The sequence below is a fragment of the Chiloscyllium plagiosum genome, chromosome 9, assembly GCF_004010195.1.
Source record: "Chiloscyllium plagiosum isolate BGI_BamShark_2017 chromosome 9, ASM401019v2, whole genome shotgun sequence".
In the NCBI taxonomy this organism is placed as follows: domain Eukaryota; kingdom Metazoa; phylum Chordata; class Chondrichthyes; order Orectolobiformes; family Hemiscylliidae; genus Chiloscyllium; species Chiloscyllium plagiosum.
Genome location: NC_057718.1, coordinates 72,496,782 through 72,509,415, shown reverse-complemented (window position 1 = coordinate 72,509,415; position 12,634 = coordinate 72,496,782). Strand labels below are relative to the sequence as shown.

At 42.8% G+C, this 12,634-nt stretch overlaps 2 protein-coding genes across 14 annotated transcripts in view; one reads left to right on the top strand and one right to left on the bottom strand.

Moving 5' to 3' along the window:
- pgm3 (phosphoglucomutase 3) overlaps nt 1-12,634 on the bottom strand; it is a 186,667-nt gene that overhangs the window by 58,895 nt on the left and 115,138 nt on the right. The window lies entirely within an intron of this gene.
- dop1a (DOP1 leucine zipper like protein A) overlaps nt 1-12,634 on the top strand; it is a 377,089-nt gene that overhangs the window by 358,973 nt on the left and 5,482 nt on the right. For all 13 annotated transcript variants that reach the window (XM_043696201.1, XM_043696197.1, XM_043696200.1 and 10 more), the window contains one exon: nt 7,171-7,300. In XM_043696201.1, coding sequence (XP_043552136.1) covers nt 7,171-7,300 — 130 coding nt within the window. Of the gene's footprint in view, nt 1-7,170; nt 7,301-12,634 lie in introns of those variants that run through there.

Here is a 12,634-nt window from a genome sequence, read left to right as displayed (position 1 = left end):
TTGGGTGAAGAAGTTCCTCCTCAATTCGGTCCTACATCTGCTCCCCCTTGTTTTGAGACTATGCCCCGTAGGCCTAGTTTGACCCCGTCAGTGGAAATAACTTCCCTGTTTCTATTTTATCTATTCCCTTCATAATTTTATATGTTTATATAAGACTACCCCCCTCATTCTTCTAAATTCTAATGAATATGGTACAAGTCTAGTGAATCTCTCCTCATAAACCAACCCTTTCAACTCTGGAAAAAACCTAGTGAACCTCCTCTGCACTACCTCCAGTGCCAGTACATCCTTTCTCAAGTAAGGAGACCAAAACTGCGCACAGTACTCCAGGTATGACCTCACCAGCACCCTACACAGCTGCAGCATAACCTCACTGTTTTTAAACACCATCCCTCTCACAGTGAAGGACAATATTCCATTTGCCTGCTGAATTATCTGCTGCACCCGCAAACCAACCTTTTGTGATTCATGCACAAGGACACCCAGGTCTCTCTGCACAGCAGCATGCTGCAATTTTTCGCCATTTAAATATCTTCTACCAAAATGAATGACCTCACTTTTACCAACATTGTACTTCATCTGGCAGACCCTTGCGCACGCGCTTAGCCTATCTACATCCTTCTGCAGACTTTCTGTATTTTTGCACACATTTCTTGACCACTCATCTTAGTGTCATCTACAAACTTTGACACAGTACACTTGATGCCAAACTCCAAATAGTCTGTGTAAATTGCAAACAATTGCAGTCCCAACACTGATCCCTGAGGCACATGCCAACCAGAAAAACACCATCTATCGCCACTCTTTATTTTTCTGTTAGTTAACCAATCTTATATCCATGCTAATATCACCTGTAATGCTGTGGCCCTCTATCTTTTGTGTAGCACCTTGTCAAATGCCTTCGGGAAATCCAGATATACACATCCACTGATTTCCTGTTGTCTACCGTGCTCAGAATGTCCTCCAAGAATTCCAGTAAATTAGATTAGATTAGATTACTTAGTGTGGAAACAGGCCCTTCGGCCCAACAAGTCCACACCGACCCGCTGAAGCGCAACCCTCCCAGACCCATTCCCCTACATTTACCCCGGTACCTAACACTACCTAACACTACGGCCAATTCACCTAACCTGCACATTTTTGGACTGCAGGAGAAAACCGGAGCACCCGGAGGAAACCCACGCAGACACTGGGAGAATGTGTGGAGTTTGCACAATCAGTCGCCTGAGGTGGGAATTGAACCCGGGTCTCTGGCGCTGTGAGGCAGCAGTGCTAACCACTGTGCCACCGTGCCGCCCATTAAACATGGCCTGCTTTTCATGAACCCATGCTGTGTCAGAGAGCCATGGACTAGGACTCAAAAGTCCCTCCATGTATCAATGCTCCAGTCATTTTACAGTATACTTTCCTCTTGACCTCCCAAAATGCTTCACCCCACATTTGTCCAGATTAAACTCCATCTTCCACTTCTTCACCCAACTTTCTAACTGATCAATATCCTGGTGCATTCTTTGATAACCTCTCACTATCCACAACTTCTCTAGTTTTAGTTTTGTCTGCAAACTTACTAATCAGACCACTGATGTTTTCATCCAAATTATTTATGTAAGTTACAAATGACCAAGATCCCAGCACTGATACTTGCAGGACACCACTGGTCACAGACCTCCAGTCAGGGGAAAAAAACTCCTCAAAAACTACAGTTAGTCTTTTATGGCCAAGCCAATTTTGTTTCCATCTTTCAACTCACCATGGAGGATTCCATATGATTTGATCTTCTGGACCAACCTACCATGTCCACGTGGACAACATCTACTGCCTTACCCTCATCGATCATCTTGGTCACTTCCTCGAAAAACTCAATCGAGTTTGTGAGACAAGACACTCCTGCATAAAGCGATGCTGACTATCCCTAATAAGTCCAATCTTCTCCAAATGCAAGTAAATCCTGTCCCTAAGGATCTTTTCAATAATTTCGCCGCACTGATGTAAGGCTCAACAGCTTATAATTTCCTGGATTGTCCCTGTTGCCCATCTTGAACAAAGGGACAACAGTAGCTATTCTCTAGTCTTTTGAGAGCTTTTCCTGTGGCAAAAGAGGATACGTATCTATCAAGGCCTAGCAATGTCCTCCCTTACCTCCCTCAGTATCCTGGAAAGGCCCATCAGGTACTGAGGATTTGCCTACCTTAATGTTTTCCAAGACACCCAACACCTTCACCTTCTTAATATCGACATGCCTCAGAATATTAACAAACTCCATCTAAATTTACCATCATGTATGTCTTCCTTGGTTAATGCCGATGAGAAGTAATCATTAAGGACTTCACACACTTTGACTGGCTCTGCACACAAATTTCCTCCTTTGTCCTTGAGTGGACCTACCATTTCCCAAGTTACCCTCTTTTTCCTAATATATGTATAAAATGCCTTGAGGCTCTACTTAATCCTACTTGCCAAGGACATTTCGTGGCACCTTCTAGCCATGGAATAAGGATAGCAAATAGAAAACAAAAATAAAAAGCCATTTTGAAGTTGGCAGGCTGTAACTGGTGAGATTCTACAAGAATCAGTTATGTACAATTAAATATTTAAAAGGAATAAAGTTAAAGTTCTTAATTGGAGTAAAGCAAACCTTGACTATATGAGACAGGAACTTCTAAGAGTTGACTGGGGTAGTCTGTTTACAGGTAAAAGGACAACTGGCAAGTGGGAGACTTTCAAAGGTGAGATAACTATAATTCAAAACATTTTGTACCTGTTAAAGTGAAGGGTAAAGCTGGTAAGAGTAGGGAACAATGGAAGAATAAAGATATTGGAGCTCTGGTCAAAATGAGGAGTAAGCATATGTTAGGAAAAGACAACTGGGATCAAGTGAATCTCTTGAACTGCATCAGGAGTATAGGGACATTCTTAACAGGGACATCAGGAGGGCTAAAAGGGGATGTGCAATAGCCTTGGCAGATAAGGTTAAGGATAATCCAAAAAGATTCTATAAGAATAAAAGAGCAACAGGGGAGAGAATAGATCAATGAGGTCACCTATGTCTGGAGCCACAGGAGATGTGAGAGATGCGAAACAAATATTTTGCATCAGTTTTTACTGTGGAGAAAGAAAAGGAGGCTAGAGAACTCTGGGAAAGAAATACTGATGTCTTGTAAACAGTCCACATTACAGAAGAGGAGGAGCTGGACGTCTTAAAAATCAAAGGTGGATAAGTCTTTGGGACCTGATCAAGTGCACTCCAGGAAGTTGTGGGAAGTCAGGGAAGAAATTGCAGGGCCCCTAGCGGAGATATTTGTATCACCTATACCCATGGGTGAGGTGCCAGAGGATCAGAGAGTGGTTACTGTTGTGTCTTTATTTAAGAAAGGCTGTAAGAAGAAGTCTGGTGATCCTAATATCAGTATTTCAATATTAGGTAAGTTGTTGGAGGGGATTCTGAGAGATAGGATTTATCTGCATTTGGAGAGGCAAAGACTGTTAAGGGGTAGTCACCAAGGCTTTGTGTGTAGGGAGAAAGTGAGGTCTGCAGATGCTGGAGATCAAAGTTGAAACTTTATTGCTGGAACAGCACCGCAGGTCAGGCAGCATCCAGGGAACAGGAGATTCGACGTTTCGGGCACAGGCCCTTCTTCAGTTTGTGTGTGGGAAATTATGTCTCACAAACTTGATTGAGGTTTTTGAGAAAGTAATCAAAAAGATTGATGAGGGCAGGGTAGTAGATATCTACGTGGAATTTAGTATAACCTTTGACAAGGTTCCACATTTTTGATAGTAGGAGACAGAGGTAGTGGAAGGTTGAGTTTTGGACTTGAGACCTGTGACCAGCTGTGTTCTGTAAAGATTGGGTCCACTGTTGTTCATCGTTTATGTAAATGATTTGGATGAGAATTTAGGAAGAATGGTTAATACGTTTATGGGTGACACCAAAATTTGGTTGTGTAGTCAACAATAAAGAGGTTATCTCACATTACAAAGGGAACTTGATCAATTTAGCCAATGGGCTGAGGAGTAGCAGGTGGAGTTTAATTTGGATAAATAGAAGGTATTGCATTTTAGTAAAGCAAACAAGGGCAGGGCTTATACATTTAATGGTAATGGCATTGGGTACACCTGTTGAACAGAGAGACTTAAAGATTCAGGTACGTTGTTCACTGAAAGTTGGTGTCACAGGTAGACTGGGTGGTTAAAAAGGCATTTAGCATGCTTGCCTTCATTTTCAGACCACTGAGTATAGGTGTTGGGATGTCACGTTGAGGTTGTGCAGGATGTTGGTGAAGCCACTTTTGGAGTACTGTGTACAGTTCTGGTCACCCTCCTTTAGGAAGGATATTATTAAATTGGAGGAAGTGTAGAAAAGATTTAACAGGATGTTGACAGGACACAAAGGTTTAAATATCACTGTGGCATCTGTACTGATGAGCTGTTGTAACTTCACTCACCAAATTGTGGATGGGTACAGCTAGTATTATCATGAATTATGCAAGTCCTTTATTGGGGCCCATGTGATACAGTGGTTGTGTAACCCACCTTCTGAACGGGGAACCCAGATTCAAGGCCCACCATCGAAAGATGTAATAGTGACTGAAGGATTTAGGGTAATGGATGAACCGAAGGGAATTTATTTTAGACAGGAAATGGTGTTGGAAAGACTGTTAGGTCTGAAGGCTGATAAGCCCCCAGGACCTGATGGCCTGCTTCCAGGGTACATAAGGAGTTGGCTCTAGAAATCGTGGATGCATTGGTAATCATTTTCCAATATTCTATACATTCAGGATCAGTTCTTGTAGATTGGAGGGTGGCTAATGTTGTCCCACTTTTCAAGAAAGGAGGGAGAGTGAAAACAGGGAATTATAGACCAGTTAGCCTGAAGTCAGTGGTGAGAAAGATGCTGGAGTCAATTATAAAAGATGAAATTACAACTCATTTGGTTAGCAGTAACAGGATAGGTCAGAGTCAGCATGTATTTATGAAGGGGAAATCGTGCTTGACTAATCTTTTGGAATTTTTTGAGGATGTAACTATGAAGATGGACAAGGGAGAGCCAGTGGATGTCATGTACCTGGACTTTCAAAAAGCCTTTGATAAAGTCCCACATAGGAGATTAGTGAACAAAATTAGGGCACACGGTACTCAGGGCAAAATGCTGACTTGGATTGAAAATTGGCTGGCTGACAGTAAGCAAAGAGTTGTGGTGAACCGGTCCATTTCGGAATGGCAGACGGTGAGCAGTGGGGTACAACACACTTCCACCCAGCTATTTAGAATATACATTAATGATATAGATAAAGGTACTAAAAGTAATACTGGCAAATTTGCTGATGACACAAAGCTGGATGGCAGGGTGAAATGTGAGGAGGATGTTATGTGAATGCAGGGTGACTTGGGCAGGGTAGGTGAGTGGACGGATGCATGACAGATGCAGTTTATGTGGATAAATGTGTGGTTATCAGCTTTGGTGGCAAGAACAGGAAGGCAGATTACTATCTAAATAGAGTAAAGTTAGATAAAGGGGAAGTACAACGAGATCTAGATGTTCTTGTACATCAATGAATGAAACCAAGCGTACAGGTACAGCAGACAGTGAAGAAAGCTAGTGGCATGCTGGCCTTCAAATCAAGAGAAATTGCGTATAGGAGCATAGAGGTCCTTCCGCAGCTGTACAGGGCACTGGTGAAACTGCACCTGGAGTATTGTGTGCAGTTTTGGTCTCCAAATTTGAGGAAGGACATTCTGGCTATTGAGGGGGTGCAGCATAGGATCACAAGGTCAATTCCCGGAATGGTGAGACTATCATATGTTGAAAGATTGGAGCTTCTAGACACAAGTTTAGAAGGATGAGAGGGGATCTGATTGAGACATTATAAGATTATTAAAGGATTGGACACTCTGGAGGCAGTTTCCGCTGATGGGTGAGTCTAGAACCAGAGGACACTGTTCTAAATGGCCTACTCCTTATGTTTAAACTGAGTTAAGGAGAAACTTCTTCACCCAGAGAGTGGTAGACATATGGAATGCTCTGCTCCAGAAAGTAGTGGAGACCAAGTCTCTGGATACGTCCAAAAAAGAGATGGATCTCTTAAAGATAGTAGAATCAAGGGTTATGGGGATAAGGCAGGAACAGGATACTGATTGTGGATGATCAGTCATGATTATAATGAATGGTGGTGCTGGCTCGAAGGGCTGAATGGTCTACTCCTACACCTATTGTCTATTGAGAGGTGTGGAAGAATAGGTTTATTAAAATCTGCAAGATCTTTCACATTAATGTGTATTTAGGCTTTGGATTTCCTTCAGAGTATAAATGCATTGTACAATTTGTCATGAAAAATCCAGCTATGTGTTGTGGATTGATATAAATTCTAGTTAACTCTTGAATGTTTACTTAAGATGGATCAAATTTTAATTGGTGCTTTTCTAAACAGTCTCCTCTATCTAAACAGAATGATAGTTAGAGGAGAAAGTGAGGACTGCAGATGCTGGAGATCAGAGCTGAAAATGTGTTGCTGGAAAAGCGCAGCAGGTCAGGCAGCATCCGAGGAGCAGGAGACTCAACGTTTCGGGCATGAGCCCTTCTTCAGGAATGTGGCTGAAGAGCTTCTGGGCAGAGGAGATGACCTGGGGTGTGCAGTGAGAAAGGGACTCACTGAAATCCTTGTAGAGGGAGGAAGAGAGCTTCTTCAAGGAAGGCATCCTTGCAAGAGGATTCGCAGTAGGCTAAAATCTTCGAGGAGAAAGTGAGGACTGCAGATGTTGGCGATCAGAGCTGAAAATGTGTTGCTGGAATAGCGCAGCAGGTCAGGCAGCATCCAAGGAGCAGGAGATTCAAGGAGAAAGTGAGGACTGCAGATATTCGAGGAGAAAGTGAAGACTGCAGATTCCTGAAGAAGGGTTCATGCCTGAAACGTCGATTCTCCTGCTCCTTGGATGCTGCCTGACCTGCTGTGCTTTTCCAGCAACACATTTTCAGAATGATAGTTAGAGCCCTGTTTCCAAATATGGCTATTAGTGATGCATTTTGATAAAAGTGAGTACCTTAACTATTGTTGGTGTTCGTGTTGTTGCTGCTTATACATTTTCATCCTATGAATTTGTGGACACTTCGTTAAAATGTCTGTGATGCAACTATATAAGTACAACAAGCTTTAATTTATTCTATACGTTTAGGTATCGTTGGGCTTTCATTCCAGAAATATCTGATGATTCAGGTTTGGAAGTTCGCAGGCAGGGGACACATCAACGAGAATTCAAACCTTATGTTGTTCGATTAGCCAAACTGCTGAGGAAAAGAACAAAGGTATTTTGTTTTTATCATCTCTACTTCCTCCTTACTCAAATTCTTCTAAAGACATTGACCTCTTTCCTGGGTAGGTTTCAACAGGCACTCTCCAATAGGTCAGACAAATGATCAACATCCAAATGTGACCCTTGATTGTGACCAACAGCAAGCTAGTCAACTACAGACAGTATTGCTGCTGAATTCCATCAAAATTTACAGCCTGATCTCTCAGGATTATTAGAAGGAGAAGGAGGATACAATTCAGACCATTGTGCCTGCGCCAGCTATATTACCCAGTGCCAATCTCCTGCATTTTCCTCACATCCCTGCACACCATTGCAATCCAAATAACAATGCAATGTCTCTTAAGTATCTCAGTTAAACCTGCCTCCATCACATTTCCAGGCAGTACATTCCATCCTAACAACTCGGTATGTGAAAATGTTTTTTCTCATATCGCCCTTGTTTCAATTGCACATCACTTTAAATCTATGCCCTTTCATTCTTGTTTCTTTTACAAGTGGGAACACCTGCCCCATCTACTTTATCTAATCTGTTATTGAAAACCTCAGTCAGATCTCATTTCAGCCTTCTTTTCTCCAAGGAGAACAGGACCAACTTTTTCAATCATTCTGCATAACTAAGGTTTCGCATAACTGGAACCATTCTAGTAAATTGCATCTGCGTGTTATGCACCTTTGCACCTTTCCTAGAATGTGATGCCTACAACTGTATGCAGTACTTCAGCTGAGGTCCAACAAATGAATTGTACAAGTTCAACATCATATTCTTGCTGTTGAACTTTATAACCTGTTAATAAAACCGAGAAGATGGTATTTTTGTTTTACTGCTCTTCCATCTGTCTTGCCACTTTCAATGATCTGTGGACTTGGGTACTCTCAGATGCCTCTGCTCCTATACCCTCTTTAGAATTATACCCCTTATATTGTCTCTTGGTGTTCTTCCAACCAAAGTACATTACTTCACATTTCTCTGCATTGAACCTCAGCTGCCAACTATCCACTCCACCAATCTGTCAATGTCTGTTTGGATTGCCACAGTTTTTCTCAGTTTTGTTATGACACGGAGTCAGACAGCTGAATCAAATCTGCCTTTCCACCTCTTTAGTTGCAATATGGTAAAATTAAACTGTCAAAGACTGCTAAATACTCACTTCATTTGTTCCTGCCAGACTTGTGAATGAACAATCCTGGGTGGTACACTGTGCTACTGCCTTACAGTGCCAGTGACCCAGGTTTAATTCCATGTTTAGGTGACTACAGAGTTTGCACGTTTGCCCCATGTATACGAGAGTTTCTGCTGGGTGCATCGGTTTCCTCCCACAGTCCAAAGATGTGCAGATTAGATGGATTGGCAATATTGAATTTCCCATAGTTTCCAGGGTTGTGCAGGCTAGGTGGATTAGCCATGGCTTCGATTATCCCAAGGCCTCAATTATCATTCAACAAATACTATCTGCTTGAACATAGGGTCTCTTCCAGACTCCAGAAAATCGATGTTTCGGGTGTAAGCCCTTCATCAGAAATGAGGATTGTGGGCCAGGAGCTGAGAGATAAATGGTGGGGAATGTGGGACTGACGGAAACTGGTGAAATCCACATTAATTCCATGTGGTTGCAGGGTCCCAAGGCGGAAGATGAGACGTTCCTCCTCCAAGTGTCAGGTGGTTAGGATTTGGCCCAGGAGGAGGCCCAGGACTTGCATGTCCTTGGTGGAGGGAGGGAGTGTTGAAGTGTTCAGCCACAGACGGTGGGATTGGTTGGTGCAGGTGTCCCAAAGATATGCTCTGAAATGATTTGCAAGTTGGCGTCCTGTCTCCCTGATGTAGAGGAGACCACATCGGATGCAATGGATAACGTAGATGACATTTGTGGAAGCAAGATAAATTTCTGTCAGATGTGGAAGGATCCTTTGGGGCCTTGGATGGAGGTGAGGGGAGAAAGGTACTAACATTATTAATGGTCAAAATCTTCTACCTGTTGAAAACACCAGGGTCGCTGTGTCTGGTATAGAAATATTGAATCCCTACAGAGTGGAAAGAGGCTATTTGGCCCATCATGACCTCATCAACCGTCCTAATAACATCCCACCCAGGCCCTATCCTTATAACATCACATTTATCATGGTCAACCCACCAAACCTATAAATCTTTGGACTGTGGGAGGAAACCTGAACACATGGAGGAAACCCACACAGACACATGCAAACTCCACACAGACTTTAATCCAAAGCTGGAATCAAATGTGGGTCCCTGGCATTGTGAGGCAGCTTGCCACTGAGCCACAGTGAAACCCATAGAACCTTTTTAATCAAGGAGCAGCCTGCAATTAGCCTCCAGGCCTGACCTAACAAACAAGATCTGTTCTTTGCCTTTTACTACAAGCTGTCCCAAAATTCACAAGCCATTTCCAGCTCAATTCAAAATTGACAACAGAATAAACACATTCAGGAATAAACAAAAAAGATACTAATACTGGCTAGACTAGCTTCACTCTTTCCACTCTGTAGGGATTCAATATTTCTATACCAGACACAGCGACCCTGGTGTTTCAACAGGTAGAAGATTTTGACCATTAATAATGTTAGTACCTTTCTCCCCTCACCTCCATCCAAGGCCCCAAAGCATCCTTCCACATCTGACAGACATTTACCTTGCTTCCACAAATGTCATCTACTTTATCCATGGTCAAGAAGGAGGGACCTCATCTGGAGTGAGTATATCTTCTCAAAGCTCGCTAGGAGAAGATATACTCCTAGCTTGGGGAATTTGAAGGCAGTCAGTGCAGAGGGGAAAGAGGTGCTTTTTGCTTGACTTTTTTGGCTCATGAGTTTATAGGTTTGTTTTCAACAGACTAAATTGAAATCAAGGGTCAAGGAGCCAGCATAAAATAGTGACTTCACCGATAAATTGTAAGTTTGTTTTCCGGTGATAGCTACTAATTTGTCCATATATTTTAGGTTACTTTCAGATTAAAGATAAATAGGGGAAAGATTTAGAGGCTACAAGCTGAAAGACCAGTATGAAAGTTTTAAAAGTCAAATCAAGAACTAAATAGTTAAAGTAGAGATGCTAGCCAGGCCATGTGTTATGCCTGCGTAATATGGGAGTTGGTGGACCCCACTGCTGTTCGTGCTAATCACATCTTGGTTGCTTGAAAAACTCCGGCTCAGATTTGATGAGCTGAAATCTGAACTTAGAATACAGTGACTCATCAGACAGGGGGGAGACTTACCTTAATGCTGTGTTTCAGAAGGCAGTCACACCCCTTAGATTCGAAAAGTGTGGCGCTGGAAAAGCTCAGCAGGTCAGGCAGCATCTGAGGAGCAGGAGAATTGATGTTTCGGCATGAGCCCTTCATCAAGAATTTCAGGGTGATGAGAGGATGCTGAGAGATAAATGGGAGAAGGTAGGTAATGGGAGAAGGTAGTTTGGATGGCGATAGGTAGGTGCAGGTGGAGGTGATAGTGATAGTTAGGAGCGGATAGAGGAGAAGGAAGATGAACAGGTGGGACATGTCAAGAGATTGGTCTCGAGTTGGGGAATTGGACCTGGGATGCGGTCCAACTTGCCCTCAGTTTATTTTCTTCATTTCTTTTGGTCATCTTTTGTTGGTTTTTACCATTTTTCCAATCCTAATGTTTTTTTTCTTTCAATGTGTTGCTATTCCTTCCTGGAATCCTTGGTCCTTAATCATTTTATTCTGGTAAGCTTGTTTCCCAGTCCACTCCAGCCAACTCTGCCCTTACCGTGATGTAATTATCCTTATTTAAGTTTCTGACCAAAACTTTGCACTCTCAAGCTGAATGCTAAATTCTATCATGTTATGGACACTGTTTCCCCGGGGACCTCTAAGATCCTTAATTAAACCTGCCTTATCACACGTCACCAGGTACAGAATACCTTGATTCCTGATGCACCCTTAACATTTTGTTCTAGACAATTCTCTAGAATACACTCTGTGAATTCTTTTTTATGGCTATCTTAGCTAATTTTGTTTTCCCACTCTCCATGAAGATCACCTATGGTTTGTGTACAGCTTTTTTAACATGCCCTGATTACCTCTTGATTTATTCTGTGTGCTACAAAAGTGTGACTTATGGGGGACCTTGACTACTCCCACTAGTGCTTCCTTGCCCTTGTTATTTCTTACCATCACTTATTTGAATTCAACATCATCCAACCCAAGATAATTTCTTACTATCATAATTATTCTAATTTGTACTGATAAAGCTACCCAATCACCCTTCCTTTCCCGCTTGCCCTTTCAAAAACTCTCATACCCTTGAATATTTAGTCCCAAACTTTTATCGCCTTGTAATCATGTCTCTGTAAGTTCATATCCATTAATTTTTATTTGTGCCACTAATTCATTTATTTTTCTCAGAATACTACATGCATTTAAGAGGTGTTCATTTTGAATTTTTCCATTTTTCCTCCTTTGACCCTATTTGCATGAGTGAACAGCAGCAAATAAGGTCAAAGGAAGAAAAATGGTAAAAATTCAAAATGAATAGCTCTTAAATGCGTAACTGCAAGACGCCTATCGCAGAGTGCTTTAGGGAACATCTCCGGTACACCCACACCAATCAAACCCACCTCTCCATGGCCAAACATTTCAATTCCCCCTCCCACTCTGCCGAGGACATGGGGTGGAGGAGGTCCTGGGCCCTCTCCACCGCCACTACCTCACCACCCGACGCCCGGAGGAAGAACATCTCATCTTCTGCCTCAGAACACTTCAACCCCAGGGCATCAATGTGGATTTCACCAGTTTCCTCATTTCCCCTCCCCCCCCCCTTCCCCACCCATCTTACCCCAGTTCCAACCTCCCAACTCAACACCATCCTCATGACCTGTCCTCCCTGCCAATCGTCCTTCCCTCCTCTCCGACCTATCACCTTTACCCCTTCCTCCATCCACCTATTGCACTTAGCTACTTTCTCGCTAGCCTCAGCCCCCTCCCATTTATCTCTCCACCCCTGAGGCTACCTGCCTCATTCCTGATGACGGACATTTGCCCGAAATGTCAATTTTCCTGCTCCTTGGATGCTGACTGACCTGCTGTGCTTTTCCAGTGCCACTCTAATCTTGGCTATTAGCTCAAGATTAGAGTGCCAGTCCTCCATGACCTCTCCAGTGAATAGAAAAGATACCAAGATCTTGATTGAGGCCCCCACAATCTCCTCTCTTGCTTCTCTCCATAACCTGGGTTATGTCCCATCTGGGACAGGGGATGTATCCAGCTTAAGACTCTTCAAGAAATCCAATGCCACTTCTTTCTTGACCTCAAAATGCCCATGCACACTAATCTGTGCTTGGTGAACATTGATG